This window comes from Dipteris shenzhenensis, chromosome 13 (assembly GCF_047967505.1).
Source record: "Dipteris shenzhenensis isolate YYH24624 ecotype China chromosome 13, Dip_SZ_1.0, whole genome shotgun sequence".
NCBI lineage: Eukaryota > Viridiplantae > Streptophyta > Polypodiopsida > Gleicheniales > Dipteridaceae > Dipteris > Dipteris shenzhenensis.
The window spans coordinates 12,326,858-12,354,510 of record NC_141608.1 but is presented as its reverse complement, the minus strand read 5'-3'; the positions used below and the strand labels follow the sequence as shown (position 1 = coordinate 12,354,510).

General features: G+C 40.7%; 2 protein-coding genes across 2 annotated transcripts; one reads left to right on the top strand and one right to left on the bottom strand.

The window, feature by feature from the left end:
- The first annotated feature begins 4,486 nt into the window (after nucleotides 1-4,486).
- LOC147895030 (uncharacterized) lies at nucleotides 4,487-5,933 on the top strand. Its single transcript, XM_087384118.1, has 3 exons — nucleotides 4,487-5,080; nucleotides 5,279-5,469; nucleotides 5,756-5,933. Exons 1-2 carry the CDS (start codon nucleotides 4,753-4,755, stop codon nucleotides 5,467-5,469), a joined length of 519 nt encoding a protein of 172 aa, XP_087240244.1. The 5' UTR covers nucleotides 4,487-4,752; the 3' UTR covers nucleotides 5,756-5,933.
- A 16,065-nt stretch (nucleotides 5,934-21,998) lies between these two features.
- On the bottom strand, nucleotides 21,999-23,292 carry LOC147895029 (large ribosomal subunit protein eL32z-like). The gene is made up of 3 exons (XM_087384131.1): nucleotides 23,094-23,292; nucleotides 22,430-22,611; nucleotides 21,999-22,308 (listed from the first exon to the last, which is right to left on the bottom strand). The coding sequence occupies exons 1-3, from the start codon at nucleotides 23,181-23,183 to the stop codon at nucleotides 22,179-22,181; spliced, it is 402 nt and encodes a 133-aa protein (XP_087240257.1). The 5' UTR covers nucleotides 23,184-23,292; the 3' UTR covers nucleotides 21,999-22,178.
- Nucleotides 23,293-27,653: the final 4,361 nt, after the last annotated feature.

Genomic DNA, 27,653 nt, shown 5'->3' with positions numbered 1-27,653 from the left:
TTTGATCCCTCTTTGATGAGGAATCAAAATGGAAAACCTCAAATACACAGGAGATAGAGACACCGATTACTTAGCCACCTACAAAAAAGGTTGATGAAGAAGAGCAAGTCTCATTGGAATGCAACCAAAAGAGTCTTGAGATACATCAGAATACGTTGAAAGTCACCCAAGGTTGCATGGATACTATGACAATGACTATGCCAGAGATCATGAGACCAGGAGATCGACATAGGGATATTCATTTTTCCTTGGTCAAGGTGCTATATCATGCTTGTCATAATACAAACAAACAATTGTTTCTTTCTCTTCAACTAAAGCATAATATAGAGCACTCACTACCCTATATGGCTCAGAAGACTATTGTCAGAAACAGATTACTTTGATGAATCAAAGCCAACAACAATATACTTGATAATCAATCGGCTCAAGCATTGGCCAAGAATCCAATATATCACTCTAGGACAAAGCACATTGATGTCAGAGAGCACTTCATCAGAGAAAGAGTGTTACTTGGTGACATCACACTGTAGCATTGTGATAGCAAAGAAAACGTTGCAAACAACTTTACCAAACCACTTGGCAAAGAGCTTTTCGAGAAGCACTGACAAGCTCTTATTTTGACAGCGGAAGGACATTCCCACTAAAAGGGGTGTGATGGAATGTAATGCTCATGCCTTCTTCGATTTCCCAGAATCATCATCTTGAGGGAAGGCCTACATTATGATGTTGATCTTGAGGGAAGGTGTTGAGAAACTATCTCAACATCATGTGATCATATGTGCATAGCAATAACCCAATAGAGTAATATAAAGGAAAGGGTTAGATGCCCTAACCCTAACCCTAACCCTAAAAGGGTTTGTATATATTCTACAATTTTAACTAATTCTAGTGTACAATTAGTCATTTGTGGTGTGCTCTCTAGCTGTGCCCTCTCTCCTCATCTCCACTCTTTTCCTCTCCCCTCTTCATATTTTGTCAAGATCATATGCATGCTTTTGCACAAAGTGCTTGATGCGCTCCACTTGATGTGAGATGATGGTCACAAACTGGATCTCTTGCAACCACTCGCGTTACTCTCAAGCCATATCAAGTTATAAGATCATTCACATAAGAAACTGATCAAATGATGGGAGTGTAACTTCCTGAAGCAAATGCTTTCTGCTCACTGGCTGAGGGAAGATCCACCTTCAGATGGGGAGTAGTTGAGGATGGTCATGTATCTTTGCCCGTGCAAAGCATGGGTTCAGTAATCATTAGGACTACACAATGAAGCTTTGCTTCTTTCCATTGAGATAGTTAAGGACACTTTTGCACATTGAGGTGGATAAGGCGACTCATGTCCATAACCTAGTTGGGGCTACCAAATTCATTGTGATAGCATAGACAATGCCACTATCATAATGAATGAGGGTTTGCAGTTATGTAGCTATTGAGTTTATGCAAGTGCCAATAGGCCAGAGTAGGAAAGTCAATTTGACAAAATCGTGGTTTGTTCATGGTTAGTTTTGTCCTTGACCACTGAACTAAATTCTTCTCCTATGAGAATGCGATCCCTTAAAAGTACATTCTCATGTCTAGAAAATATTGAAATACACAGGGTAAGAAAGCTGTAAGACCACAAACTTCTCCATGAGCCTCATTTTAGAATGCACGATTGGGTAATGCTAAGCACGCAATTTAGTTGCACAAACTCCTTGTTTAATTAGACATGTTGAAGAGACCAAACGTAGATACTTGCAAAGAAATCGTCACATCATTTCTAGATGGAAGTCATTTGTGAAATCACTAAAGCTCAAATCTATATCTATATTAATATGATTGACATTGTTCTCTCTCTAGAACTTAGGCTCCCTCTCTACATGTGTCACTTTCAGAATGTTCCCAAAAATGACGTTTAAACAAAAAAAAGAAAATGTAACTTGCTTGGCAAGTAGGAGGAGAATGTAAGTTGCTTGGTAAGTGGGAGGAGAGGTGAATGAACGCACAAATTTAGAAAATCTAAGTTGTTGGCAATTGGGAGGAGAATGTACGTTGCTTTGTAGTTGGGAGGAGAGATGAATAAATGAGTGAGTGAGCTATATGCAATAATAGGAAATTGCCAAGGCGATAAGGATGCCTGCAATAGTCCAAGTGCATGCACACAAATTTCAATCATTATGCACACCTTTTAGGATTGAAGCTAAGACCTTTTCCATCTTACTTAAGAGCCTTACCACTAGGCTAACAAGCCAACTGCCTTTGCCACTGTAAACTATAAAAGCTAAGACTATTCCTTGAGTTATACATCCTTCAACTTGCAATTATGTTGTGCGGAGCGAAGTAGGGATCTCTTACTAGTTTAGAGGTTGTCTCCCTACCCGCCCTAGGCTAGGGGGTTTTGCATTTACTGGGGTAGTCCCCATAGCTTTTCTTTTTTTGAACACACCCACACCTCACTCATGCACCCGTGGTCCTATCAAGGGGCATCCCGCACTGAACCGGTGGGCAATGGGTCCACAGCTATGGCAGTCACACACACCCAACCACAAGCTAGGATTCCATGCCTAGCCTCCACCCATGACCTGAGGGTTGGGAGCCCAACACCCAAACCACTAGATCAAAGCCTTGGACCCATAGCATTCTTTAAGCGGCCCTATAACCAACCACACGAGTGGGGGTAGAGGGGCGAGCTCTATTTACGGTAGGTAGCCTAGGGAGAAGTTTTGGTTTCTTGAGCTCTCCTTGAGCCATGTGTTCTAATTACAAGCCCTTGATTTAATTTTGATTAACGCTTCATTTGTGTCTGCAGTAAGCTGACGAAATTGATTCTTGTATATAAATATTTATTATTACCACATGCCCAAGTCTTTAGAGATGGCCAAAAACTTGAGTATGGTGATATTGCTATATGAGATGATGGACTCATATACATTCTGTTCAGAAATTTTTGGTGAGCCGTATTTTTTTCTCAAATAACACATCATACTCAACAGCCATTCTTTATTCTTATCAATTCCGTCTAAAAAGGCAGCTTCTGTCTTCTCAGGTTACAACATATTGCCTCAAGGATAAACGCACCAAACAACTAAAAGAAAATAAATAAGCCCTAAGCTATGAACTAGGAGCAATCTAAGGCACAGACAAAACACATCCAACCAATGAAGCCTCAATAAGCAAAGGCATTGGAGACACCTAGACAAAAGAAGCTCTCACCAATGACAACTGCACGCCGAAGAAACATCAGGACAATCGTGTCTTTGGCTATTTCTCCACCAAATTTGAAAGGTTCCAAATAGGTAGCGTTCTAAAAGATATAACTCTGCCACAATATATGGGGTTGCCATTGTCAATATAAGAAAACGATTTGAAGATGCTAGCTAACCACTTGAGGTCCCTTGGGAGATTGCCACTTAGGAGATTGATGCTCAAGAGGTCACGCTCACAAACTTTCTCATGAGATTTCTCAAGAGGTTACGCTTAGAAGTTTTCTCAGCAGTAGATTGCTACTCAGGAGGTCATCCCTAAAGAGTCCGGTGGTCACCTGCTAAGGTAGCCCATTTAAGTAGTACATGTCCAAATTTTCCACAAGGGAAGATTGTACTATTATACGAGGGCTGGAAGATTGGTATGTGCATCTCTTGACTTGGAACGACTTTTGTCCTCATTTCTACCCACCAATACTATAGTATTTGGAATGATTATTATAGAGGAAAGATGCTAGCGGCCTACTTTTTTAGGGAATCGACTGCTTGAGAAGCCGATGAGATTGGTCAACGTCGACAGCAAGGAGCTGTGCAACGACTATTCACATTCAGGTAATATGACAACATCTGATCTATTTGTGAGACTTATTCTTGGCGCTAGTATTCTTGGTGTTTATGTTCTTGACGCTTATATTCTCAAAGCATGGGAAAAAACTCGTTCCCTCAGATTATAACTCTTTGGGAAAAGAAGCGCGCTGCCTCCCCGCCCACACTATGTGTGTGGCTATAATAATTAAATATTATATATTATCATATAAATATTCTCAATTGCTCGTCCATTCAAAATTGCTTGTTTTCAATTTGAATTCTTACAACATTCCTCTCTTTTGATGCATGGTCTCGATGCAAGGGAGCAAGGAAATCCAAGCTAGATGCAAGATTGAAAGATCTCGACACCTTTATTCATATGATTGTAGTCTATGTGACAATATTGTATAACTACAATGATGATCAGTTATAAGCTCTTGTGAGCATCTCCTTATTCATGTATTTGTTGGACTTCAACTCCCAAAACTCACAAACAATATGGCCAAGTCAATAATAAATCACCACCCTTTACATTTGTAGGGAGGATTGGGTCCTAATGGAGCTTGTGTTGTGTCCCATATTCACATTTTTACTTTAAAAATTTGATTAAATGCTAGGATTCAAGTTCAAATTTATGTGCTCGAACGACGGAAAGGCTGCATACGGCAACCTAGTTCAACGGCACAGGGATAGCAACGAGGCATTCGCGCTAGCACAGCCACGTGGTGAGGATCCACAGTAACCGGTTTTGAAATGTTTGTTGGGGGGCGGGAAGAGAGATACAAGCAGCAGCAAGAGCTGCATATCAGCAAGTTAGCGACAATAACATCCACAGGAAAACGATAGAGAAGCAGCAGAAGGGCGGGGAGAGCGAGAGCGAGAGCGAGGCCAGCGATCTTGGGCGTTGGGGAGCGACGCCAGCCATCTTGGGAGAGCGAGAGCGAGGCCAGCGATCTCTTGGGCTGTCCAGAGGTCCGCTTGCATGACGAAGAATAGTGCCATCGCGCAGCCCAACTCCGACGAGCAGCTCAATTCGACCCACAAGAAGCGGCAGCAACGCGATGTTGATGCCGATGCTCTTCTTCCCCTTTTCGACGAAGACGACTTTGATGACCAGGAGATCAAGGAGTTGCAGCTCGAGATTCAGCGCTTGGGTGACAAGGTCCAGCACCTCAGAGCCCAAGGCCCTGCCCTCATCGCCTCTTTACTGCAGCAGTCCCTCCAAGAGATGAGACCTCGGTTGTCTGTTCTTGACTCCGACGCAACAGAAGACCCTCAGGGAAACGCCCGATCAGAAATCTCTGGCCCAGGTAAGCTTGACGGCACAATTCCCCCCCAAAGTAACCGAGACGGAACCTTAACTTTCCCAGATCCCTCGGCTTCTGTGCTTTGTTGTTTCCATGCTGAGAATCCGGCACACGCTGCATATTTTTTACTTCCGAAAATTTCCTCTTCGGATTTGCATCAGAAAGCCTCTAACCCTTGAATGTTGGCCTTGGATGCTTCAGACTCTGAACATCTTGATCTCAAAGGAAACGATGCTGCCGTTGCTCAGGCCGCCATGTTGAAGGCCAGAATAGCTGCTCTCAACGCTGGCATGCCAGCACTTGTGCAAAGAATGAAGCGTTGCTTGGAAGCACTGGAGAAAAGACAGAGCATCGCCAGAAGCACCAAACGCTTGCATGCTGCTTTCTTGTAGGTATGTAGAAATCCCTAAATAAAACATAAATAGCGTATGTGGCATGCTTGGAAGATTAAGCATTTTCATCCATAGTCTATGTGGCATCCTTGGGAAACTTGTGGTATAAGCCAACAACCCATTGTTCATTCATTCATTTGGCTATCTGCTGATTAAGCTTTCCCACTGCCTGTTCATACATCTTTCGCATGAGTCCTGATTGCAGTTTGAATTTGGATGCTTATCTACGTTTCCCCTAGTTCTAGTCTGCTATGATAGAAGGTTGTCCCTGTACCATCTCTGGCAGGATATCCTAATGGCAGAGAATGTGTTGATCCTGGATTAAAGTGAAGGTATCTGTTAGGAAATTACCGATCATTGCAAGTATTTGAAACCCAAAGCTACGCTGACAAACGGGTAATTCATGTACTTTTATATGTAGCCTGTCGTGTCTGAATACTTACAAAGCTACAATAATTTTTAACTTGGGCGCTTTAAAGATGTTCATTGCTCGAGCTTAACCACTTTTGTCATTAGTTGGATTTTGTGCTTTATTTATGGATTGCTTAGATAAAGATGTCAATCGTTTGAAGGAGTTGGTGGACATGCACTGAATTAGTTCATATGGGTTCATCCTCCCACTTTATTGACATTAAAGGATGGAGAGCATAGGCCCTTTTCTTTGGACAATTGCAATAAAAGAAGTGAGGGTTGTGAGCAAATAGTAAGACAAGCTTAAGAAGGACAATAGTTTCTCAACGAACCCTTTTTGTTTGGCTTATCTATGAGCATGATCTTAGTATAGCTATCAACTTTTGTATATGTAGGTCTCAATGTTTTGTACTTTTGTAGCAACATGTATCTCCATAAAGTTTGGTGACAAATGTCTTGAAGGTACACTTTTGTCAACCCACATCTTCATATTTGCTTACGTTTTGATGGGAATAGAATATTAAGCTTACCAAAGAAAATGTGAGCTTGCTTCAGTTTTTGGGGACATCATTATGTACTTTCAAGCTGTATATTTGGTGCTATACATTGAAGATGTTGTATTTTGCCTCTTAAGTTGCTTGTTATTATGGTTTCTTGTATGGAAGATATGTTGAAATTGTGGTTCCTAAGAGCAACATCATGATTTATTAAATAATGGAACTTGTTGGGATTTTCAAAGGCTTGAACTTCATGATAGTGAGGTCTTAAACTCAAATGCATGTTTCCTAGTTTTGTGTAAACTCCCATGTCTAAGAAAGAAGACATAGCCTTACCTCAGCTTGTCAATATCTCTCTAAAATTATTCACTTGATTTTTTGTCATTAATTCTATGATTATCGATTTCTTTATACAACTCCTTCAAGGTTTTGCCAATCACATGTTGAAGACTAAGAACTTTCAAGTTGGCTACATAATAGATGTTTTGGCCTTGCATTGTCTTGATACACTAGAGATATTGCAAGTACAAGGACTTCAAAAAAGCTACATCAAGCTAGCAATTGTAGAAACAATTTGGGACTTTTGCTCTCCTTTACTAGATTTGTTTGCCCTCATGCCAAGTGGATAGTTATTTGTGGGTATATTCAATTTGCACCAATTTAGCCAAGCATTAGCTTGTTGGGTCAATGCATTTTTGTTGGTGCAAAAACCATTCATAATAAGTGGGCAATTTGTGCAACATGGCTTAGGATGACAACTTTGGTGCAACTTTGTCTCAAGAAGACAAGTTAGATGGCACAAATTACTCCTTTGAGTTTCATGGTTAAAAACTCATAAGCTTCCAAAGTTTTATGGGAATTTGTAAATGGGGATGAACTTATCTTGTAGATGATCCCCCTATGGACCAACCACACTTGGTTCAAACTAGGTTGTAGAAGTTGTTGGGCCTAAAGGAAGATGCCATGAGTGTAAGAAGCTAGTCATCATATCCATGAATGTAGGAAAATGTTGGAAAAAGATGGAATATCAATCTTAGTTTCTAAAGCTTCAAATGTTGATAAAGAAAATGCTTCAACAAATTATATGGTTGAAGAGTGGCATTCTCTTGTATGCAGAGATAATCCTAATCTAGAGCATAGTTTAGTCAATGTGAGTGGTATTACAAGTGCAGTTTGGTATTTTGACAATGGTGCATCAACTTCCAAGAAACATTTGATTATTGATTTGTAGATTGGGATTGCTCCTATTGACAAAACTATGTCGTGTGCTTATAAAAAGAGTTAGGAAGATGATTCTATCATTAATAAATGGTATTGACTTGTCTTCCATGCCCTTTATGTTCTAGGCATAAAGAGTAAAAAAGAATCTTCATCTGATGTTTTCTTTTGCAAAAGAGGATATGTTGTTATTTTTTAGGATCATCAATGCAATATCATAGAGAGAAAAAAGGACTATTAGATAGTCAATACAATCATTCATCATCATAGTTTGTATTAGTTGTATACACATGACAATGTAAAGTGAAACACTTGTGTAGCCACAATAATGTATGCAAAATGAGAGGTAGAATTATGGCATGGTAGATTTAGTCACATAAATTATGGGAATTTGCAACTTCTATAGAAGCACAATTTGGTTTTAAATATGGCTATGCTAGAAACCCCTCCAAACATGTCTATGAAGGATGCATACATGTAGCTTGGACAACATGTGGGAAAATATTTGTATTTTGACCTTTGTACATAACCTTTTCAATTTTACTTAGGTTTATCTTATGAGGGAGTAGTTTGAATTACATAATTTAGGCCATCATTGAAAACTAGACAGGTTGAAATATGTAGATACTAAGAACATAGTGTATGTCAAATGCCTTCATGACATTTTTGCAAGTAAAAGGCTTTACCCCCACTAGTGCATAATGCCATATACACATCAGCAAATTGGTATTGTTGAGGTGAAGAATAGATCTTTATTGGAGATCACTAGGGGTATGACAAAGGGTAAAATGTTGCCTCAGATTTTGGATGGAAGCTATTATGTGCATTGCACATATACATGCGCAACCAAAGCCTTAAAAATAATCACATCCATTTAATAAGAAACCCAGGGTGGGTTACTTGAGGGTGTTTGGTTGCATAGGATATGCACATGCCTCAATAGATGAGAGAGAATTGGATGATGAGGCCATGACATGCATATTTGTTAGCTATAGCAATGAATGCAAGGGATATTGTCTCTATGAATCCTATACTCAAATTCTATTAGTAGAGATACAATCTTTGCTAAAAGCTCAAATTAGTCCATGATTGAGTTTGAAGAAAACTACCTTCTATAGGTTTAGAGGAAGTTTTTGAAGGGTTACTTCCCTTGCTAGTTGATAGCAATTTATAGGGACTACTATCCTAGCAAGTTACAACTTTTAAGGGACTAGTTCCCTAGCAACTATTTTAAGTTACATCGTGATAAAAATCAACATTTATATAGCATGCACAACAACTTTGGATGCTCCACAACTTGGACATCAAATATGAAACATGAGTATGTAAAGCAAATAGTTTGAGAAGAAATGGCTATGGTAGAAATCAAAACAGTCTCCAAAGGCATGAAATTGGCCTTGCAAGCTAACAAATTGGTTGCTTCTTTTTCTAGTAGGACATGAGCTAGTTTAAGAAGTTCTAAAGGAGCTCTTCTAGGCACAATTGCGTTGAGCATACTTTGTGAAGCATATGAATCAAAGAGGTTTTCAAATGCTCAAAAGAATGGCAATTGGATGACAACCATGCACATTGAATTAGATTCAATCTATAAGAAATGTGCATGGGATTTGGTGGAGTTGTCTGTAGCTACAAAGGCTATTGGGACAAAGTGGCTTTATAAGGTAACACAAAATTTTTACAATACCATTGACAGCTCCAAGGCAAGGTTGGTTGCCAAAGGCTATTTACAAACAGGAGGAATAGATAATGTTGAAGCCTTTTCCCCTACTTCTTTATAACCACTATCATTAATCTAATTAGCCCTACCCTAAGTTTAGATAAAGAGGTAGACTCTCAAAGAAACCTACTTCTTAAGTTGCAATCTCATTTGAGACCTTTACCTATTGTGTAGGGGTATGTGTGCATATGCATGTTACATGAGTCTATCTGTGTGAGCGTGCATGTGTGCACATGCATGCATTATGTGCAGCTCTCTCTCTCTCTCTCTCTCTCTCTCTCTCTATGTGTGTGTGTGTGTGTGTGTGTGTGTGTGCGCATGCGCACGCGTGCGCATGCTCATGTGGGTGCATGCATGTGTGCGCATGCTTGTGTGTGCATCCATGCACTCATGTGATGTGTGCATGCATGTGTGCGCTCACACATGCAAGTGCATGCATGCATGTGTGTGAGTGCATGCATGTGCGTGTGCACACACCCACATGTGAGCATGCATGCACATGTGTATGTGTGTGCACGTGTGTATGCGCATTAATGCATGTGTGCGCACATGCAAGTGCCTATGTGCATATGCACATGTGCACAAGTGTGCATGTGTGCCAATGCATGCTTGCTACACTTAAGGCTAGGCTTTGAGAATGTAAATAAGTGAAAACATGTAGAAATTGCATAAGAGATGAAATAATATGGCTGCTCTAAATGCAATCAAAAGCAAACTAAGAGCTAGGAGATGCAATAATTCTTCCACCAATCAATGACTCAATGGCAATTTCTTCCATAAATAAAAGAAGCCTTTGAGGACTAGAAACCACATGCATAAAACCTTGAGCACTAACACAAGGAATTTATGAGGACTAGAAACTACACACAAAACTTTGAGCGCTAACACAATGAGCAACTAATTCTTTTGTCTCTACATTTATATTACATAGAACACAAGTTGGAAATGGACCATTGGAATTCTCCACAACCATCTTGAGAGAACCTCAAGAAGTAACTGAATTACATTTGCCAAGGTCCAAGTTAGGTACTTTTAGTCTTCGTTCATATTTGAGGTTAATTCATGATCCTCTAGGTATAAGATGCAACCTTGGCTCAACCAATTTAAAATAGGCACACACGGCCAATATGTTCATTTAAGATCAAAATTTTAAAGGACCAACAAACTAAGCAAATAGCTTATAAAGATTGGAAAAGCATGGCTAGAAGATGTTTCTACTAATAAGTTGTATATCACATATCATTGAGGCCTTGAAGCCAACCTACTTTAGAGGCATGTCACACACTAGATGATTTAAAATGCCCTAATCCCCTTGCTTCAAGACATAAAACTAGGATTGTTTTAAAGGGGTTAGTCTGGTTTCATAATAATCTTACTACACATGTTGGTTGTGCTTGTTAAAAAGGATTCAAATTTAAAGGATTTTGAGATAGTATTGCTCAAAGCTACCTTTTGTTGAGAGTTGTGGTGCCATGAGCACATGTAGAGCAAAGGTATGAGTAAAGGGCAAGCTGCCACATGGCATGGAGGAGATATCCCACATGTGAGCAAGCATATGCATGTAAGTACCCTCACCTATAAAAGGGAGGTTCATTTGAAGTAATATCAATCAAGCGCTTTGCACTATCTGAAGATTCTCTTTATGAGTCCAAGCTAATCTATCTTGGAACCTAATTGACTTGAGGTACATGTCATGAGCACTCTCTTTATCATGTTTGCACTTAGGTTGCATCCTCCCTAGATTAGTGTTGTATTAGGATGTTGTCTCATGACTAGGAGAGCTTGATCCCCCAATTTGACATGGTATCAGAGCATAGGTCGAGTCTCCTAGGTTAGTTTTAGTTTTAGATTAAGAGCACATTTCCATCCCTTGAGAGAGAAACTAGAGTATTCCATTCATAGAGTCTTCTTCATCATGTAAAAGATTTCTATTTATGAAAGAGAGAGAGAGACTAAGAGATTTGTGAGATAGAGTTAGGGATAGATCTAACTTTCGAGTGCAAAGAGCAAAAGAGGCTCATAGCAAGAACGCAAGGAGATAAAGCGCAGACAACTTGCACCCTTGCTTGCTCGACTTCTTTTGTTTTGCATCCTGGCTTGACAATTCAAGCCCTTGGACGAGGAGGTGCAGCCTCTGGGAACATGAAGTAGACCTTTTAGCTGTTGTTCTATATGCTGCCTGCGGCTTTCCTCTACGTAAGCCCCGACCTATCTGTTCCCGTGAGCTCGATGGAGGTGTGCCTCGCAGTTGACTCGATGGCAACCATCCTCTGGAACTAATCGCTCAGCACCTCGAACTCAAAGCTTGCAAATGCCCTAAGCTCTATTGCTACGTGAACCGACATCAAGCTCCAGTGACTTAAGCTTCTCCAACAATGGACCCTGCATCTCTGCCAGCAACACGCTCCTCAAGACAGTAGCGCCAACGACTCAGCTTATCTACCTCGACTCAAACAGCCTTTGTGGCCTCTCGAGACTAGCAGACCAACCCGCGACACCATCTCTGTGCACACTCCAAAATCGACCTCCTGCGACACCATACTGCATCGCCACCATCATCGTCGCCGCCATCACGCTCAGGCCTCAGAGTTGCTAAGGTTCTCCAAGATCACCAAAAAAAAAGACATGTGGCAGATAGGGTTAGTAAACCTTCTAGGTGAGATTAGGTAAGGTTAACATATGGCAACTCAACCCAGACTAAGCCATGGTTAGGAGTGGTTAAGTTAGTAGGGTTAGGTTCATTGATTGGACCATAGTTAAGTTTTCTTAACCTTGGATTAACTCATTTGGGTCAAAAGATTGACACATGGCAGAGTGCCACATAAGCATGCACAGTCAGCAATGCCACCTAAGCACATAGCCCCTGCCAAGTACAGTTTGGAATTCAACATGTGAATCCCTGTGCCACATCATCCAAGGCCCTCTTCTTCACAGAAACTTCGACAAGCCATAACTTGCAATCCAAGAAGAATTTGGCCACGCTCCAAAAAGGAAAAGTGATCGTCTTTTTGAGCTCTACGTGCCTATTAAGTCAAAATCATTGTTAGCAAATAGACACTGCCAATATTGAAAGAAATCAATTGGTAAGACCTTTGCAACAAATGACAAATCAAAGCATGAATGCACACATCATTGTCATAAGCATGCCAAAAGCACAAGTGCATGAGATGACCATAGTACAGAACATGGCAACCACACATAAAGCATCAAGTCACATGGAAGAACAAAGCATCATGCATGAAGCTACACCAAGCAAAGAAGCGAACGTCATCATCATCAAGCCATGAGCCAAAAGGCGACATCAATGGAATGTATTGAGAAACAAAAACCTTGCCAACCTTGCCTATATTTTGTAAATCAAACTTGACCACCTAAGAGTAGCTATGTAAGCACCCAGGGGAGGATTTGATCTTGTAACTCACATTTGACCACCTTGCAGTAGCCAAAGGATCATGGCACCAAGGGGAGGTGTTGAGAGTTGTGGTGCCATGAGCACATGTAGAGCAAAGGTATGAGTAAAGGTCAAGCTGCCACATGGCATGGAGGAGATATCCCACATGCGAGCAAGCATATGCATGTAAGTACAGGAGATATCCCACATGCGAGCAAGCATATGCATGTAAGTACCCTCACCTATAAAAGGGAGGTTCATTTGAAGTAATATCAATCAAGCGCTTTGCACTATCTCAAGATTCTCTTTATGAGTCCAAGCTAATCTATCTTGGAACCTAATTGACTTGAGGTACATGTCATGAGCACTCTCTTCATCATGTTTGCACTTGGGTTGCATCCTCCTTAGATTAGTGTTGTATTAGGATGTTGTCTCATGACTAGCAGAGCTCGATCCCCTGATTTCACACCTTTGTCCTTGGTAATACATATGATTAAACACCAAGGAGCCTTTGGAGGAGCCTCGAGTGTGGAAGACCCTCTTGGGAGGAAGGGATTGCTTAAACTAAGAGGTTGGAATGCTTTCAATGCTTTGTATACCTTTGTAAGAGTAGAATATATCCAATCATATAACTTTAAAGTTGTTGTTCTAAAGTCCAAATTTCTACAAAGAAAATAAAAAAAGAAAATGAAAGAGAAGAAAAAAGAGGTAACAAAAGAAATTTAAAACCAAAAGGAAGACATACTTAGCAAGCAAAGAAACACTTATGTCGTCATCAGTGCACCCAAGCATAAGCAGCTATAAAGGGTTTCTAAAGACCCACACAGTCTCTTGGGTAAACCCAATGCCTCTGGAGGAGCTTGGAGTGTGATGGCATGAAGACCCTCCTGGGATTTGTGAAACTAAGAGATAAAACACTTCCAATCCTTTAGTTGATATTAAACTCCAAGGAATTAATTCTAGAACCCATCCTACAAGTGCACTCCTAGATCAATTGACTAGAAGGCACCCTACAAGTGCACTCCTAGATCAATTGATCAATCGCTAAAGAGTTTAAAATGGCCTCAGTAGATCACTTCAGTAGAAGAAGCCTCCTTAGGAGAAGTTGGTGATACTAATGTCTCAGACAACATGCTCACCATTTGAGAGATTGGGATGCCTACTCATGTTGATTGGGATGTCCATCGGCTATTGGAAGAAAATCTTGTTGAGAGCTTTGTGCAAGCCACAAATCCTAAGGTTCAAGAAAGGCGAGGGCTATTAAAAACGTTTTATGGAGCCTCCCAGCACTTGTACTCACCAAATTGTCACTAGAGGTGAAAAATACCTAGCTCTTGGAAGGCAAAGGCTATAAAGAAAAATGAGACCAAATTAGCATAAGGAGAAAGTTGATAACCCATTGACAATCATATTTAAGTGAATGATGTTGGACTTAAGATGCTAGAAGGATTTGCTTTGTTTCACCAAACCACTCCACAGAATTTATTCCTCTCTACTTTCTTATACTTTAGGTCATGATGCATCCAGTCCTATAGAAGATGGCTAAGAAATGTTAGAACTATGAATTTTAACCAGTGATGCAGCTGTATAAAGGAAGAAGTAATTCCCCTTTCATTAAAAAAAACATATAACCTAGCTCTATATACTAGAGCAAAATCCCTGACCAATACATCCAAGGATGACAAATGGAGAATAGTGCCAGGGAGAACAATTGCATGTGGAGGACAACATTTTCAGAAAAGCCAACGCATAGATAAGTTCACTAGTGTAAAGATTCAGAAACACTGAATAAGAACCACCATCACTAGTGTAGGCTACATACTAGGAAACTACAAGGTCCTTTGGAACAATTTTCATGGATGGAACTCAAACCATACCATAGCTTAGAGCAAAACATGGTCAATAGAATATATGAGTAGATAGAAAGAAGTAGCCAAGAAATACTTGAGAGTGCTCTCAACGGAAGTAGAACGGAAGAGGGAGAGAGAGAAATAGAGAGCCACACCAGTTTTAAGTGGGTGCAGAACACCCTAATCTTCTTTGTCATTCATTTATATATGTGTTTGAGTATTGTACATAACCGGGGTAAAGGCACAGTGACCTTTAACCCCCACAACCTCTAAGGGAGAACAACTAGTGAGCATACTATCCAATGCCCATCAATACATGACAATACTCAAACCGTTGACTAGGTAGAGTCTTCATCAGCATATCTGTAGGGTTATCATTTGTATGAACCTTGACAAGCTCATGCGCTTGTCCTCAAGTACCTCCCTGATGAAATGGTACCTGACCTCAATGTGTTTGGTCTTTGCATTAAAGACCGGATTCCGTGCTAGCTGAATAGCACTCATGGAATCACTATGCAATGTCGGTACACCTGTATGAATCCTCGAATCTCCCACTAGTCGATCAAGCCATATAGCCTCCTTGGAACCCTCTATGGCTGCAACATACTCAGCCTCTGTGGTAGACAAAGCAATGCACTTCTGTGCACGAGACATCCATGACACTTCACCACCTACAAAGGTGAACACATAACTAGAAGTGGATCTCCTACTATCCACGGGGATGCCCTGCATAGTCTGAATTTGATGCTTTCATTCGATCCCAGGGTTTTAGAAGGAGTGAAATTGATCACTGCCTCTACACTAAAAGGGCTAAGGATAATAGCCTGATACTCATGACACTATATGTGGATGATATGCTATTGGCTAGCAAGAATACTTATGAGCTAGATGCATTAAAGGCCAAGTTGCATGAGGCCTTTGATACGAAGGATTTGGGACTTGCAAGTCATATTCTTGGTATGCACATCACGCATGATCGTAGGAAACTCCTTTGTCTTTCACAGGAGTATGGAGGCAATGGAGTATGGAGGGGGGGAAGGCAGTGAGTACTCCGTTGCCTCCATATGTGAAACTGAGTCATACAGATAGTCCCAAATCAGATGAGCAGAGGGCCATGATGGCCAAGGTTCCTTATGCATCAGCGGTTGGGAGTCTTATGTATGTTATGATAGCCAGACATTGCATTTGCAGTGGGAGTTGTTAGCCGGTATATGGCTAATCGAGGAAAGAGGCATTGGGAGGCAGTTAGGTGCATCATGAGGTACATGAAGGGTACCAAGGAGATGTGCATCTGCTTTGGTAGAGGAGACATGCGTGTACTTGGGTACACAGAGGCGCTTGCTTAAGACCATAGAGACTCTTCTTCAGCTTGCAAACTAAATGCTCTTTGCCCTTTTCTTCAAAGCCTTCCGATTGCACCATGTAAATTTCCTCATGCAGATCCCCATGCAAGAAAGCAGTCTTGACATCCATCTACATAAGCTCCATATCCTCTGCTACCACTAGTCCAAGCATGCATCTAAGTGTGGTCATCTTCACAACTGGAGAGAATATCTCATCAAAGTCCACACCCTTCTCTTGCTTGAACCCTTTAGCGACCAAACGGGCCTTGTACCTAGGCACATCATCACTTGTGACCTTCATCTTGTAGACCCATTTACATGGCAATGCTTTCTTTCCATGTGGCAAAGAAACCAAGTCCCAAGTCTTATTCTTCATAAGTGAATTCATCTCTAATTGCATAGCATACTCCCACTTGCCTTGATCCTCGCGCATCATAGCCTCTCTGTAGCAAGAAGGCTCCCCGCAATCAATAAGCATCACATAGTCTAAACAAACCTATCAGGCGGTCTAGACACTCTAGATGATCTTCTCAAGGGCATTTCAGCTTGCTGTCCCACCTGCATATCAGCCACATTTGGCTCATCATTTCCACCAATAGATGATCCATCATCTACCCTTGATTGTATACCTGTAGTAGTACTTGGTGGTACCATTTCTTGCACATTTGGTGCATGGACAGCTTGCTGTCTATCAACATATGCAGGTGGATTCACGTCCTATAAAGTGATTCTCCTCATTTCCACATCCCTCATGGGTACCTTATGCATCTTCTTCTCATTGAATGGCTGCGTATGATCTTCTTTACTTCTGGATCCCAGAGACAATAGCCCCTCTCCACTTTCACCATAACCCAAAAAGATGCATTTCCTAGACTTAGGATCTAGCTTCTTTCGAAGCTCTTTTGGCACATGCATATGCCTCACACCCAAATATACGCAAATGAGAGTAAGAGGGCTTCTTGCCACTCCATGCCTCTTCAGGAATACCACCATCCAAACTCTTACTAGGTGATCTCTTGATCACATGCACTGCAGTCTTCATTGCCTCAGCCCAAAAACCACTAGAAAGACTTGCATTGGAAAGCATGCATTGCAACCTTTCTTGAATGCCACGGTTCATCTTTTCTACAACTGGATTTTGCTCTGGCATACGAGGGGATGTGAGCTCCCTCCTAATCCCACGTGTATCACAGAAATGCTGAAAGTCATGAGAGAGATACTCTCCACCTTTGTCAGTCCATAGGCATTTAAGCATTCTACCTGATTGATTCTCAACCAAGGCCAACCATTTCTAAAAACCTGGAACACATCACTCTTCTGAGCTATAGCATAAGCCCACACTTTCCTAGTTGCATCATCAATGAATGTCACCTCGCCTAATGACCGTGTAGGCATGGGACCACATACATCTGAATGCACCAAATCAAGCTTTTCAAACTCTTTCTTTCCCCTTCTTTTATGGGCTAATTTAGTTTTCTTCTCATAGAGACATTGCTCACAAAATTCAAAATCAGAGAAACTCAAATGCGGTACATAACCCAAAGGGCATAAGAGTTTCATCCCATTTTGGCTCATATGGCCCAACCGGCAATGCCATAAAGAAGTGCTTGGCTGCTCGGTTATTGCAACAACATGATCAAAGACCCTTGATACATGTAAGGGATACAAAGTCCCACACTTGGCACCCCTGGCCAAAAGCATTGAGCCCTTCTGAATTTTCCAACTCCCAGAACCAAAGATGGTCTGAAAACCAGCATTATCTAGTTGACCCGTTGAAATGATACTGTGTGTGTGTGTGTGTATGTGTGTGTGTGTGTGTGTGTGTGTGTGCGCTTGTGTGTGAAAAATCAAATCATAGGACTGCAACTTGGAAAGTATAGCTGAACTTGATACAAACAATAAGGCGAGACATGTAAGAGTTTGACACAATTCATTGAACCAACATTTTGTCTTCGATGGCTGCTCTCCGACGTTTCGACCTATAAGTGCTTCCTTCAATCTTACTTGTATGTTTTGTGTAAAAGACCACAACTAGCCATCTGTATATTCCCTTTACTAATAGTCGAAGCCTTGATATATCCTCATAGTGTAGAAAACAAGGAAATATAAATCATATCTTGCTTTTTATAACTTGATAACAAATCAAAGAAATAAAAATAATTCAAATCCAAGAAAAAAAATCACTATTTAATTTCAAATATATAAGAAACAATTACCAATTGCATGCATAATTGCATGCATAATCTGCCATTTTTTTCCAATTTATTTCTCTCCTTTCTCTTTTTCTTTTTTTTTTCTCTTTTGTCCTTCTATTTCTCCTCCTTTTTTATCCACTGCTTCTTTATTTTCGTCTTTTTTCAATGTAAAGAACAATGACACTCACAATTTACACATGCACAAATTAAAAACCTTTAAATATAGAAGTAACATGGAAGACTCATTTGCAATTCAAAGAATAGCAATGGCTATTCTTGTAATTTTTCATTATCATACTATGTTCAAAAGAGCATTTAAACTCAATGAGTTTTTGAACAAGAGATTTTAACAATCGAGGTGAGGATCACTACCCATGGCCTTTCTAATGATTCAATTCTATCTTTACAATAGTCGAATTTCGATAGGCATAGTCATTGAATTTCATCTTTACAATGATTTAAGTATAACTGACACTTGCATATTACAAGATGTGGTTTGGTTATCATATTATTTATCCCATGTCTCACCAACTATCGCTTGGTTGGCATTGCAATAACTCTCAATTGACCACCACGGTCCCCGATCTTTATCATGGCAATTCTTCACTTGCACTGTCTCCTTCTAGTTTCTCCTTGGCGAGCATCCTTAAATTTTTTTGTATATGCACAATAGTTGTTTTCGATATTCTTTTTTTTTATTCTACCAAATACTGATTCATGTGCTTCTTGGTTTTCATTGTCTTTTACATCCAAGACACTATGAAATTTGTGTGGGTTTCTCTTAGGATAGTTCATTGTTTGGGACCCATTGTTTTTTCATATAATTAGTATACAACATGTTGTCATCCATAGTCTTCATCTTGCCTTTTGGTTCATACCATACCGTTGTAAATGTCATATCTCTCCCATGACCATCCCGCTTCATGTTCACTACTTTGGCAACCCAGAGCTTCACATTCTCACAGTCATCGTCCAAAGATCGAATTGCAACAAAATAATCAACTTCTATATCTACTTTTTCTATGGCTGGTCCACAAAATGGACGTGGAAGTAGCAATTTAAACTCATTTCCAAAGTCTAGTGTTGGATGCAAGGTGTTCCCGACATCTGGCGAAAAATGAAATGCATTCTTTCCCAACGTTTTCTTTTCACATTTTTCCAAGATATTCTATTAATTCTTGTCTTTTTTCAATTACCACTCTATATTTTTCATGCCAAGAAGGATATTTTACCATCATTTCTTTTTTGTATTCGATTAATGATCTCAAGTTCTCTATTTCCAACTTTGATTTATTGGTAGATTCGTGTAAAGAAGTTAAGAGAATATAAGGATCTTCATGTTCCCATTTTGTGTCAACAGAATAGAATTGCCATTGCATTATTGGTTTTTCATCATTAAAAAAAAGCGAAAGTAATGTGGATTACTATGACCTTTGAGAGCATCACACCCTTTTGTAGGAAAGGCTAAATAAAGGTTCTCCAATCGTACATTCTTTCGAGATTAGAGGGTACTATACTTTCCATTCAGCCAACAATTTGCCTCCCATATCTCATTATCAATTCATATTTTGTCTACAAGTCCGTGCCTTTTAGCTCTTTTGAGACAGTGCTAAAAACTTGATCGATATCCTCATGTGTATGTCCAACATACAAGAATTCAACTTCAATCTCAGTCAAGATTCTATGAGCAATTAGCATTGAGAAAAATGACAACATGAAGATATTATTATTCTCTCACCAACAATTATCTATCTGTATTCTCAAAACCGTTGGTGACCTTTCTCTGCATGCACACTATGAATCGCCTACATCATGGATGTTATAGCTTAATTGCTATCATGTGGATGCAAGGAATCAATCCATATGTCTACAAAAAACTTAAATCTATGCACTAACTCATCACATAAATGCATCTTTAAAAAATGTTTTCCTCCGGTGGAGTGGACAAAAGTCGAGGTGATGTTATTGTATTTTGATCCATACCATCCAAAATAAGGCACATATACATTAGGGGAGATTTGGGGTCTCAAAAGGGCCTCCAATTAGTGTTTTCTAATTTCAAGGGATTAGAGAGCAATTTGAGATGTACCAATGCGAGTGTTCTTTGCTTGCTAAGTATGTCTACCTTTTGTTTAGTTTTTTTTTAATTACCTCTTTTTTCTAGAAGCCACCCTACAAGTGCACTCCTAGATCAATTGATCAATCGCTAAAGAATTTAAAATGGCCTCAGCAAATCACTTCAATAGAAGAAGCCTCCATAGAAGAGGTTCATGATGCTACTCATGCTGATTGCAATGTCATTGGCTATAGGAAGCAAATCCTGTTGAGAGCTTTGCGCAAGCTGACAGCTCCTAAGGTTCAAGAAAGCCTCCCAACACCAAACTGGCACTAGACCTAGCTCTTGGAAGGCAAAGGCTGTAAAGGAAAATGAGACCAAATTAGTTGAGGACAAAGCTGATAACCCACTACCAACCATATTTAAGTGAAAGATATTGGACTTAAAGATGCCACACAATTTCTTCCTTTCTACTCCTTATGATTCATATAGAAGATGGCTAAGAAATGTTGGAATAATGAGTTTTAACTGGATGCTGCTGCGTAAAGGAAGAGGTGATTCCCCTTTCATAAAAAGAACATATAACCTAGCTCAATACCAGCGTCAAATGCCTGACCAGTACGTCCAAGGATGCTGACAAATGGAGAATAGTGCCAGGGAGAACAATTGCATGTGGAGAACATTTCGAGAAAAGTCAATGGACAGATAAGTTCATTAGTATAAAGATTCAGAAACACTGAATAAGAACCACCATTGCCCTTAACAGGACAGGTCTAGGTGCAGTAACAACCCATGGCATGGTAGCAAGCATGCACCTTTATGCTTCTATAACCTCTATAATCTATACCACAAAGTACTGCAAAAGGTGAAATGCAGATCATAAGCACATCCAGAAAAACCTTCAAACTTAATACAATAGTAGAATAAAGACCGACTAAAAAGTACAGCTGCCTAGTTTCTTTTCCTCATAGAACAAAGGCTACGTACGGATTAGGGAACTTCACAAGGTCCTTCGGAACAATTTCCGTAGATGGAACTCAAACCATACCACTCCTTAGAGCAAAACATGGCCAGTGGAATATGAGTAGACAGAAAGAGGTAACCACAAAGTACTCCTGCCAATATTTTACCCTCATAAGGTCATTGGAAAATACAAGGTGGCAGGAGAACACAAAAGCATCAGAAAACTACAGGAATGCCCTATAGGTTTTTATATCTTTGTAAGACTAGAACATATCCAATCATACAAATTTAGTTTTTTGTTGTTCGAAAGTCCAAAAACCTACCTGTATAAGACACTGCCCCCTTAATCTACAGAGAAAGACCCCCTGTATAAGACACTGCCCCCTTAAAACATGAGGGGTCTAAGGGGGAGGAGAGCAGTGCAGCAATTCAACATCTATGAATATGATATCATGCCTCACAATCAGACCTACTGATTCAATTAGGACATGGGCGTAAAAGAGAAGTAGAACCTCCATAAACTTATGTTACATTCAGACACTATATCAAAACTAGGGAATAACAGCCCTACCTCAAAACATTGCAGTTCCTTCGCCCATCTCAAATAATTTAAGCCCGTTATTTGAACCCGTAAACAGCCAATATCAGAGAGATTGTTATACAGTTTTACTTTGGGTATCAACGGTAATGGCATTACCATAGAAGGCCAGGTTTCAATTTTTTCTCAGCAATGCGCCAACAACTTTTCAAGACAGAAACAAAGAAGGCAGGCTTTGCATAAAAGACTTACTGCCCCTTGGAGAACTCACAACCCGAACATGCTGAAAAACATAACTAGCAAGCTGCAATTTAAAAAATCATTCACATTAACATGGAAGAGATAATCCATCCTTTTAAACAGCCAAAATATTCTTCAACATAGCTATCAATTTTACAATACATAAAGAAGCCATGTCTACTAATTCAAATTTTACCAAACATTGCATTCCAAAATTTGAGCTCAGGAGTAGAACCCCATCCATGCCATACATAAAAGAGAAATGCCCGTGTCCATATAAAATGTGCACTCTATTCATCCTCTTGGCTGCGCAACCTAGCAGATCCATTGGTCAAAGCAATATTGAGCTGGGTGGCACGCTCTACAATAGCTTTCCGCTTTAGCGTTGAAACGTTATGTGCAATCTCAGCGCAGAACCTCCTGTCTCATAAAAAACAGGACAGCAGTCTGTTTAGTACGACAATCTAATTACCAACGTCAAAATACAAACAGCGTTCTCAATGATTCAAAGTAGATAGACTTCACGGAAGATTCTTCTGACCTGTTGTGCATCATCAGCAGGTCAAGATCTGCAGAATTATGCACGAGGAATTTCTTAAACCCGCTTGGAAGAACATGTCTGGTTTTCTTGTTTGATCCGTACCCAATATTTGGCATCAAGGTACATCCCTTGAATTTCCGCCTAACTCGAGAATCAATACCCTTAGGTCGGCGCCAGTTTGTCTGTCACAAGTTGTAGATAAACATCTGTGAGTTACAATTGTAAGGTGCTACGCATTTACTTAAAACATATCTGCCGACGGGCAGCGCTTAAGCAGAGAAACTTCAAATGCTCTTTTCAGAAAAAATCAGTAACGAGCGATGCTATGGAATACAATCTTCGCAACATTCCAAACCACTTACGGCAAAGCATCTCATGTGAAGGAATATAGCCCAAGCAACAAGCGAGTAGATAGCAACAAAGTTCACCGCAGCTAAGAAACATCTCAAACGATAACTGGTACAGGAAAGCGGCCCATCGCCAATTCCATTCGCATATATGATCCCACATAGACTGTAATACGACCTCTAGCCTACATTCAACGTCACTCCTAATCTGGGATGATACAACTCGAGTTTCCTGGAGACTCTAGGAGGTCGAGAGTCCTCTTCCACACGCCAAGCCGTGTATGAGAAAAACGAGGAAAGGGGAGGACGAAAGGCACCTTAACGGAGATCTTGCGATCACTCTGGGCACGCTTGAATTTCTTGACGCGCTTCTTGATGATCTTAGGCTTGACGAGAGGGGCGACCATGGTGGCTGCCGGAATTTCACACAGAAATCCGCGCAGAGCTCACAAGTGCAAACTGCTCACGCTTCCTCTACGACACCAACAAAAGAGACTCACTTTAGGGTTTCATTCCCCCCTTTGTTGAAAGAATCACACCTTCCCCCAGTGTAAACCTACTTTAGATTTCTCAAACCCTAACCAAACGCCTCCCCACGACAACACCTTCATCACAACCTCGGACTTGCAGGTGGTCAAGTTTGATTACAAGAATATAGGCTAAAGGTGGAAAGGCTTTTGCTTCTCAATACATGTTCTTGTTGTCATTCTACTCATGGCTTGATGATGACTCCACCTAGTTGACCTTCTATTACTTCAATCTGTAGTCTTCTTCCTTGTGTCTCAGATTTTTGCAATGGTGACACTTTGGTTTGTTCTTCAGTCTACAATCACTTTGATAGAAGTGACCCATCCTTCCGCAATGCCAACACTTCATTGATGCTTTGCTGAACAATGCTTGTTCTTCATTATCGCTACTACCTGTTGATATAGATGTCGATGTCAATGTCAATTCCGATGCCTTCAACTCTCTTTCTTTCTCAAGAAGAGATGATACACATTCCTCAAACTTTGGATTTGGAATATTCTTCAAGGTGGTTGTCGATGTGTTGTACTCTTCAAGCATGTTGCAAGTGCATCCTTTTCTCCTACTTTTGCATTTATGCCTTCTAATTGGGTCATAATTCTTTTGATCTTGTTGACAAATTATGCCATGGATTCATTGAAGCTCATGTGCAAACCATAGAATTTAATCTTTAAGATGAATTTCTTAGTTCTTTGCTTTTGCACCAAACATTGTGTTCAACTCATCCCATGCATCTTTGGCATGATCCTTAGAGTCTATATGATGAATTATGTTTGGACCCAGCTTCTGATGCATCAAAAGATATCCCATTTGTGTAGACCAGGTGTGAAATCCTTCCCGAGTGAACTTCTCAACAGTTGGGGTGCGTATTGCCATTGCAAAGGTCTTATCAGTTGAAGATACTTTTCAAATATGGCAATTTCTAATTGCATACAACAAAACTGACTTGACAAGCCCATAGATCTCAAAAAGGTGATCACTTTTCCTTTCTGGAGCGAGTGGAAATTCTTTTTGGATTGCAAGTTATGGCTTGTCGAAGTTTTAATCAAGATATGCCCTTCATGATGTGGCATAGGGATTCACATGCAAAATACAAAGTGTGCCTAACAGGGGCTATGTGCTTAGGTGGCACTGAGTTGACTAAACCCTTGACCTTACCCACTGAGTTGACTTTACTAGACATACTCAACTAAGGTTAGAGATACTAAACCATGGTTAGTTTCAATCTTGCCACATATCAATCAATGGTGACCTTAGAGGTTTGGAGTAGTAGAGCGACGTGATGACGATGATGGAGGGCAGAGACCTACGAAGAAGAATTCCGTGTCATTAGGAAAGAAAGGAACTCATTTTGGGGCCCTCTAAGAAATTCACTATTTACCTATTTTTGTTGCACTGAAAATATGGGAAATGCCATAAAATACGGATACTTACTGCAAAAATGTCAGTCTAGTACTCAGGCTTCACATTAAATGCATAAGATCTTTGATTTTTTTTGTGCAGTATTTGATGATTTTGACATCACCAGTGCGTCTGGAGCAGGCCAAAACCCCCAAATCGACCCTGGAGACACCAAAAACCGATGCACGAAGGCCCGAAAAAGGGCAAAATGGCTCGGAATGGGCAAATTGCGTTTGCCCGTAATGGCAGATTTGCACAAAAATGCGATTTGCCCATTCCGAGCATATTTACCATTTTTCGAGCCTCCGGGCATCAATTTTTGGTGTCTCCAAGGTCGATTTGGGGGTACACGCTGGCGATGTCAGAATCATCAAATATTGCACATAAAATCATCTTTTGAAGATCGCATATGTTAGACATAATAAAAGAAAAAGATTTTGAATATGACATATTTTATATTTTTACATGGTTTTGGTATTTTTCCAACAGTATGTTGGCCCTCTTTTGATTGGTCAAGAGCCTATTTTTCTAAACCCTAAAAGGCCCCAAAATGAGCTCCCTTTTTTCCTAATGCAATGTACTTTTGTTTGCCTCTATTGTTGATTCGCCCTTTTGATGTAGGTGCTTGTCATCGTTGAGATCTTTGAGTCATTGAAGTGTTTCATGCAGGTCGGCAGTCTGTGGAGGCAATTGCTTGGTCCACCTATGCAGAGTAGTCGCTGGCCAGCTAGAACCGCCGGTTGCTAAAGAAATGGTTGTAGATGGAGTCCGCAAGAGAAGTGTCTTTTGCTAGGCATTGTCGTTGGAGACATAGTAGTAGGTATATGCTAGGGTTCTCGTCGATGATGCTGAAGGCGTGGGCTACCCATTTGGCACTGTTGTGCTATTGATAGAGCCTGTTGAAGCTAGGTCATCGTGAGCATCGACTATTGGAGCAGTCATGCTATCAGGATGAAGAGAAGCCGTGCTAGAGGCTGAGCCTTTGTAGACAAGTAGTGCGAGTCAATAAGGTTGTCCTTAGTGTTTACGCTATTAGCCACTGCCCTCGAGTTGTAGAAGTCATAGGAGTCGCTGGAAACTTCAAGAAGGTTGACCCATTGTAGTTTAGACTAGAATTCCAATGAGTCTCTCTCTTGCAAACAGATAGGAGTAGAACATAAATCTATTCTTTCCCTCTCACATATTTCACTTGAAGAAGGAGAATATTTCACAAAGAAGTCCTAAAATTCGATCTCTCTATAAAGAAGATAGAGCTCTTAAACACAAAGAACAGAATTCTTTCACAAGAAGAATGAACTCAATCTCTTTCAAAGAACTCTTACAAATCTCTTTCAATCTATCACAATCTCTCATACGGATCACAATGCCTTAGTGGAAGGCAAGGGAGCTCTCATACCATGTGAAAGTGAGGGATCAAGGAGGATCAAACACCATGAAAGAGACATAAGATATGAAACACTCAATCTATTGCAAAATGTATATAAAAAATACATGATAGGCTTTTTTTATAGAGAGAGCCTTTAGAATAGTTAACACTTGTGGGATCCTCTGATCCACATCTCTCCTAGTGGACGTCCTTGCTCCACATCCTCTCATCATGTAGTTCAGATCCTTGGGTGGCTACTTTAATACATTTCTACTAATTCATGTGCTCATGGCACCATATCTCAACAGAAGCCCCTGTACCATGTTTGTCCTTTTTAGGGATACAAGGCTTTTGAAGTTGAGGTGACCATACCTCTTGTGCCACAATGTACTCAAATAAGCATCCTTATTTTGATGGTGAGCTACTAGGGCTCTCTGGATCAGAATGGTAGAAGATAACATTCTTCCAATCTTGACACCCTGAGCATTGATGGATTTGGGAGTCTTGATCTCTCTCATGGCGCATCCATACTTGTTGAAGATGGCTTCCATATCACTCTCAGTCATCTGTCCAACAGAGAGAAGGTTCTGTGCCATTGTGGAGACATGGAACTCATCTCCTCCCTGTGGTGCTTGCATTACTATGCAAGGGTATGCTGTCGATCCCTTCGATTTTGTGTGGTGACTGCGTGGCTCAAACCTGACCACCCTCCAAACCTGAGATTAACTTGACCTAGCCAGAGTCTATGCTTATTTGCCACATATAATCAACTAAACCTAGGGTTAACAAAGGTCAGTGTCAGCTAACCACCATGAGGGCTTATCCAGTCAGAGAGCGAGAGAGAGAAAACGCAGGAGAGAGGTCTCTAAGCAGGAGGAGAGGCAATGGTGTGAAGAGGTCGTGGGTGTGCTATGGGTAGGTCGTGGATGCAGTTTGGAGACAAAGTGGTTGGAGGAAGTCATTATCGACTGCGTGAAGGCGTAGAAGCTAGGCTACTAAAGGCAATTGCTATGTGAGACTAGGCCGCTAAAGGTGATGAAGCTGTTTTTTTGAGCGGATGTGGTGCATAGCACTAGAGGCATGCAGACTTTGAGGGAGCTGGAGATTCTCATTATTGTGTGTAGGGCATTCATCTATGGTGAGGTCAGATGGAAGGCATTGTTCGAAGTTGTTAATGTCGCGTGACTGAGGTGTTGGCTACTCATGGAGTCTCGGCCTTGGTGCCTGCTGGCTTGAGCCTCAGATGTTGAAGGCACTGGAGCCTTGAGTGCTACTTGGCATGCCTCTGCTTTGGTATGACACTTCAATTGTACGTGGTTGGAGCTCGTTGTTGGGCCATCTGGGAGAGCTGCTTTTGGACGATGGTGCTGCTAGTGGGAGCTATTATTGAATCTCTAGGTTGATGAGGGAGCTCGTTGGCTGCCCATATGGGGCTTTGAGCTTGCGTTGCTTGTGAGTAGAAGGGGCTATTGCTTGGGGTAGCCGCTTGGAGTCGACGGGTAGCCAAAGATAGTGTTTGGCCGTTGTCACATTAAAGGAGCTTGTCCTTTTACTGCAATCCATCTTTGCTCCTAGGTGGAGTCCA

Excerpts from the sequence above, each read along its gene's own strand:
- LOC147895030 (XM_087384118.1), top strand. The coding sequence starts at position 4,753 with ATGACGAAGAATAGTGCCATCGCGCAGCCCAACTCCGACGAGCAGCTC. Across the intron at positions 5,081-5,278 it reads ATCAGAAATCTCTGGCCCAG|ACTCTGAACATCTTGATCTC; the intron begins GTAAGCTTGACG and ends TGGATGCTTCAG.
- LOC147895029 (XM_087384131.1), bottom strand. The coding sequence starts at position 23,183 with ATGGTCGCCCCTCTCGTCAAGCCTAAGATCATCAAGAAGCGCGTCAAG. Across the intron at positions 22,612-23,093 it reads ATCGCAAGATCTCCGTTAAG|ACAAACTGGCGCCGACCTAA; the intron begins GTGCCTTTCGTC and ends AACTTGTGACAG. Across the intron at positions 22,309-22,429 it reads CTGCTGATGATGCACAACAG|GAGGTTCTGCGCTGAGATTG; the intron begins GTCAGAAGAATC and ends TTTATGAGACAG.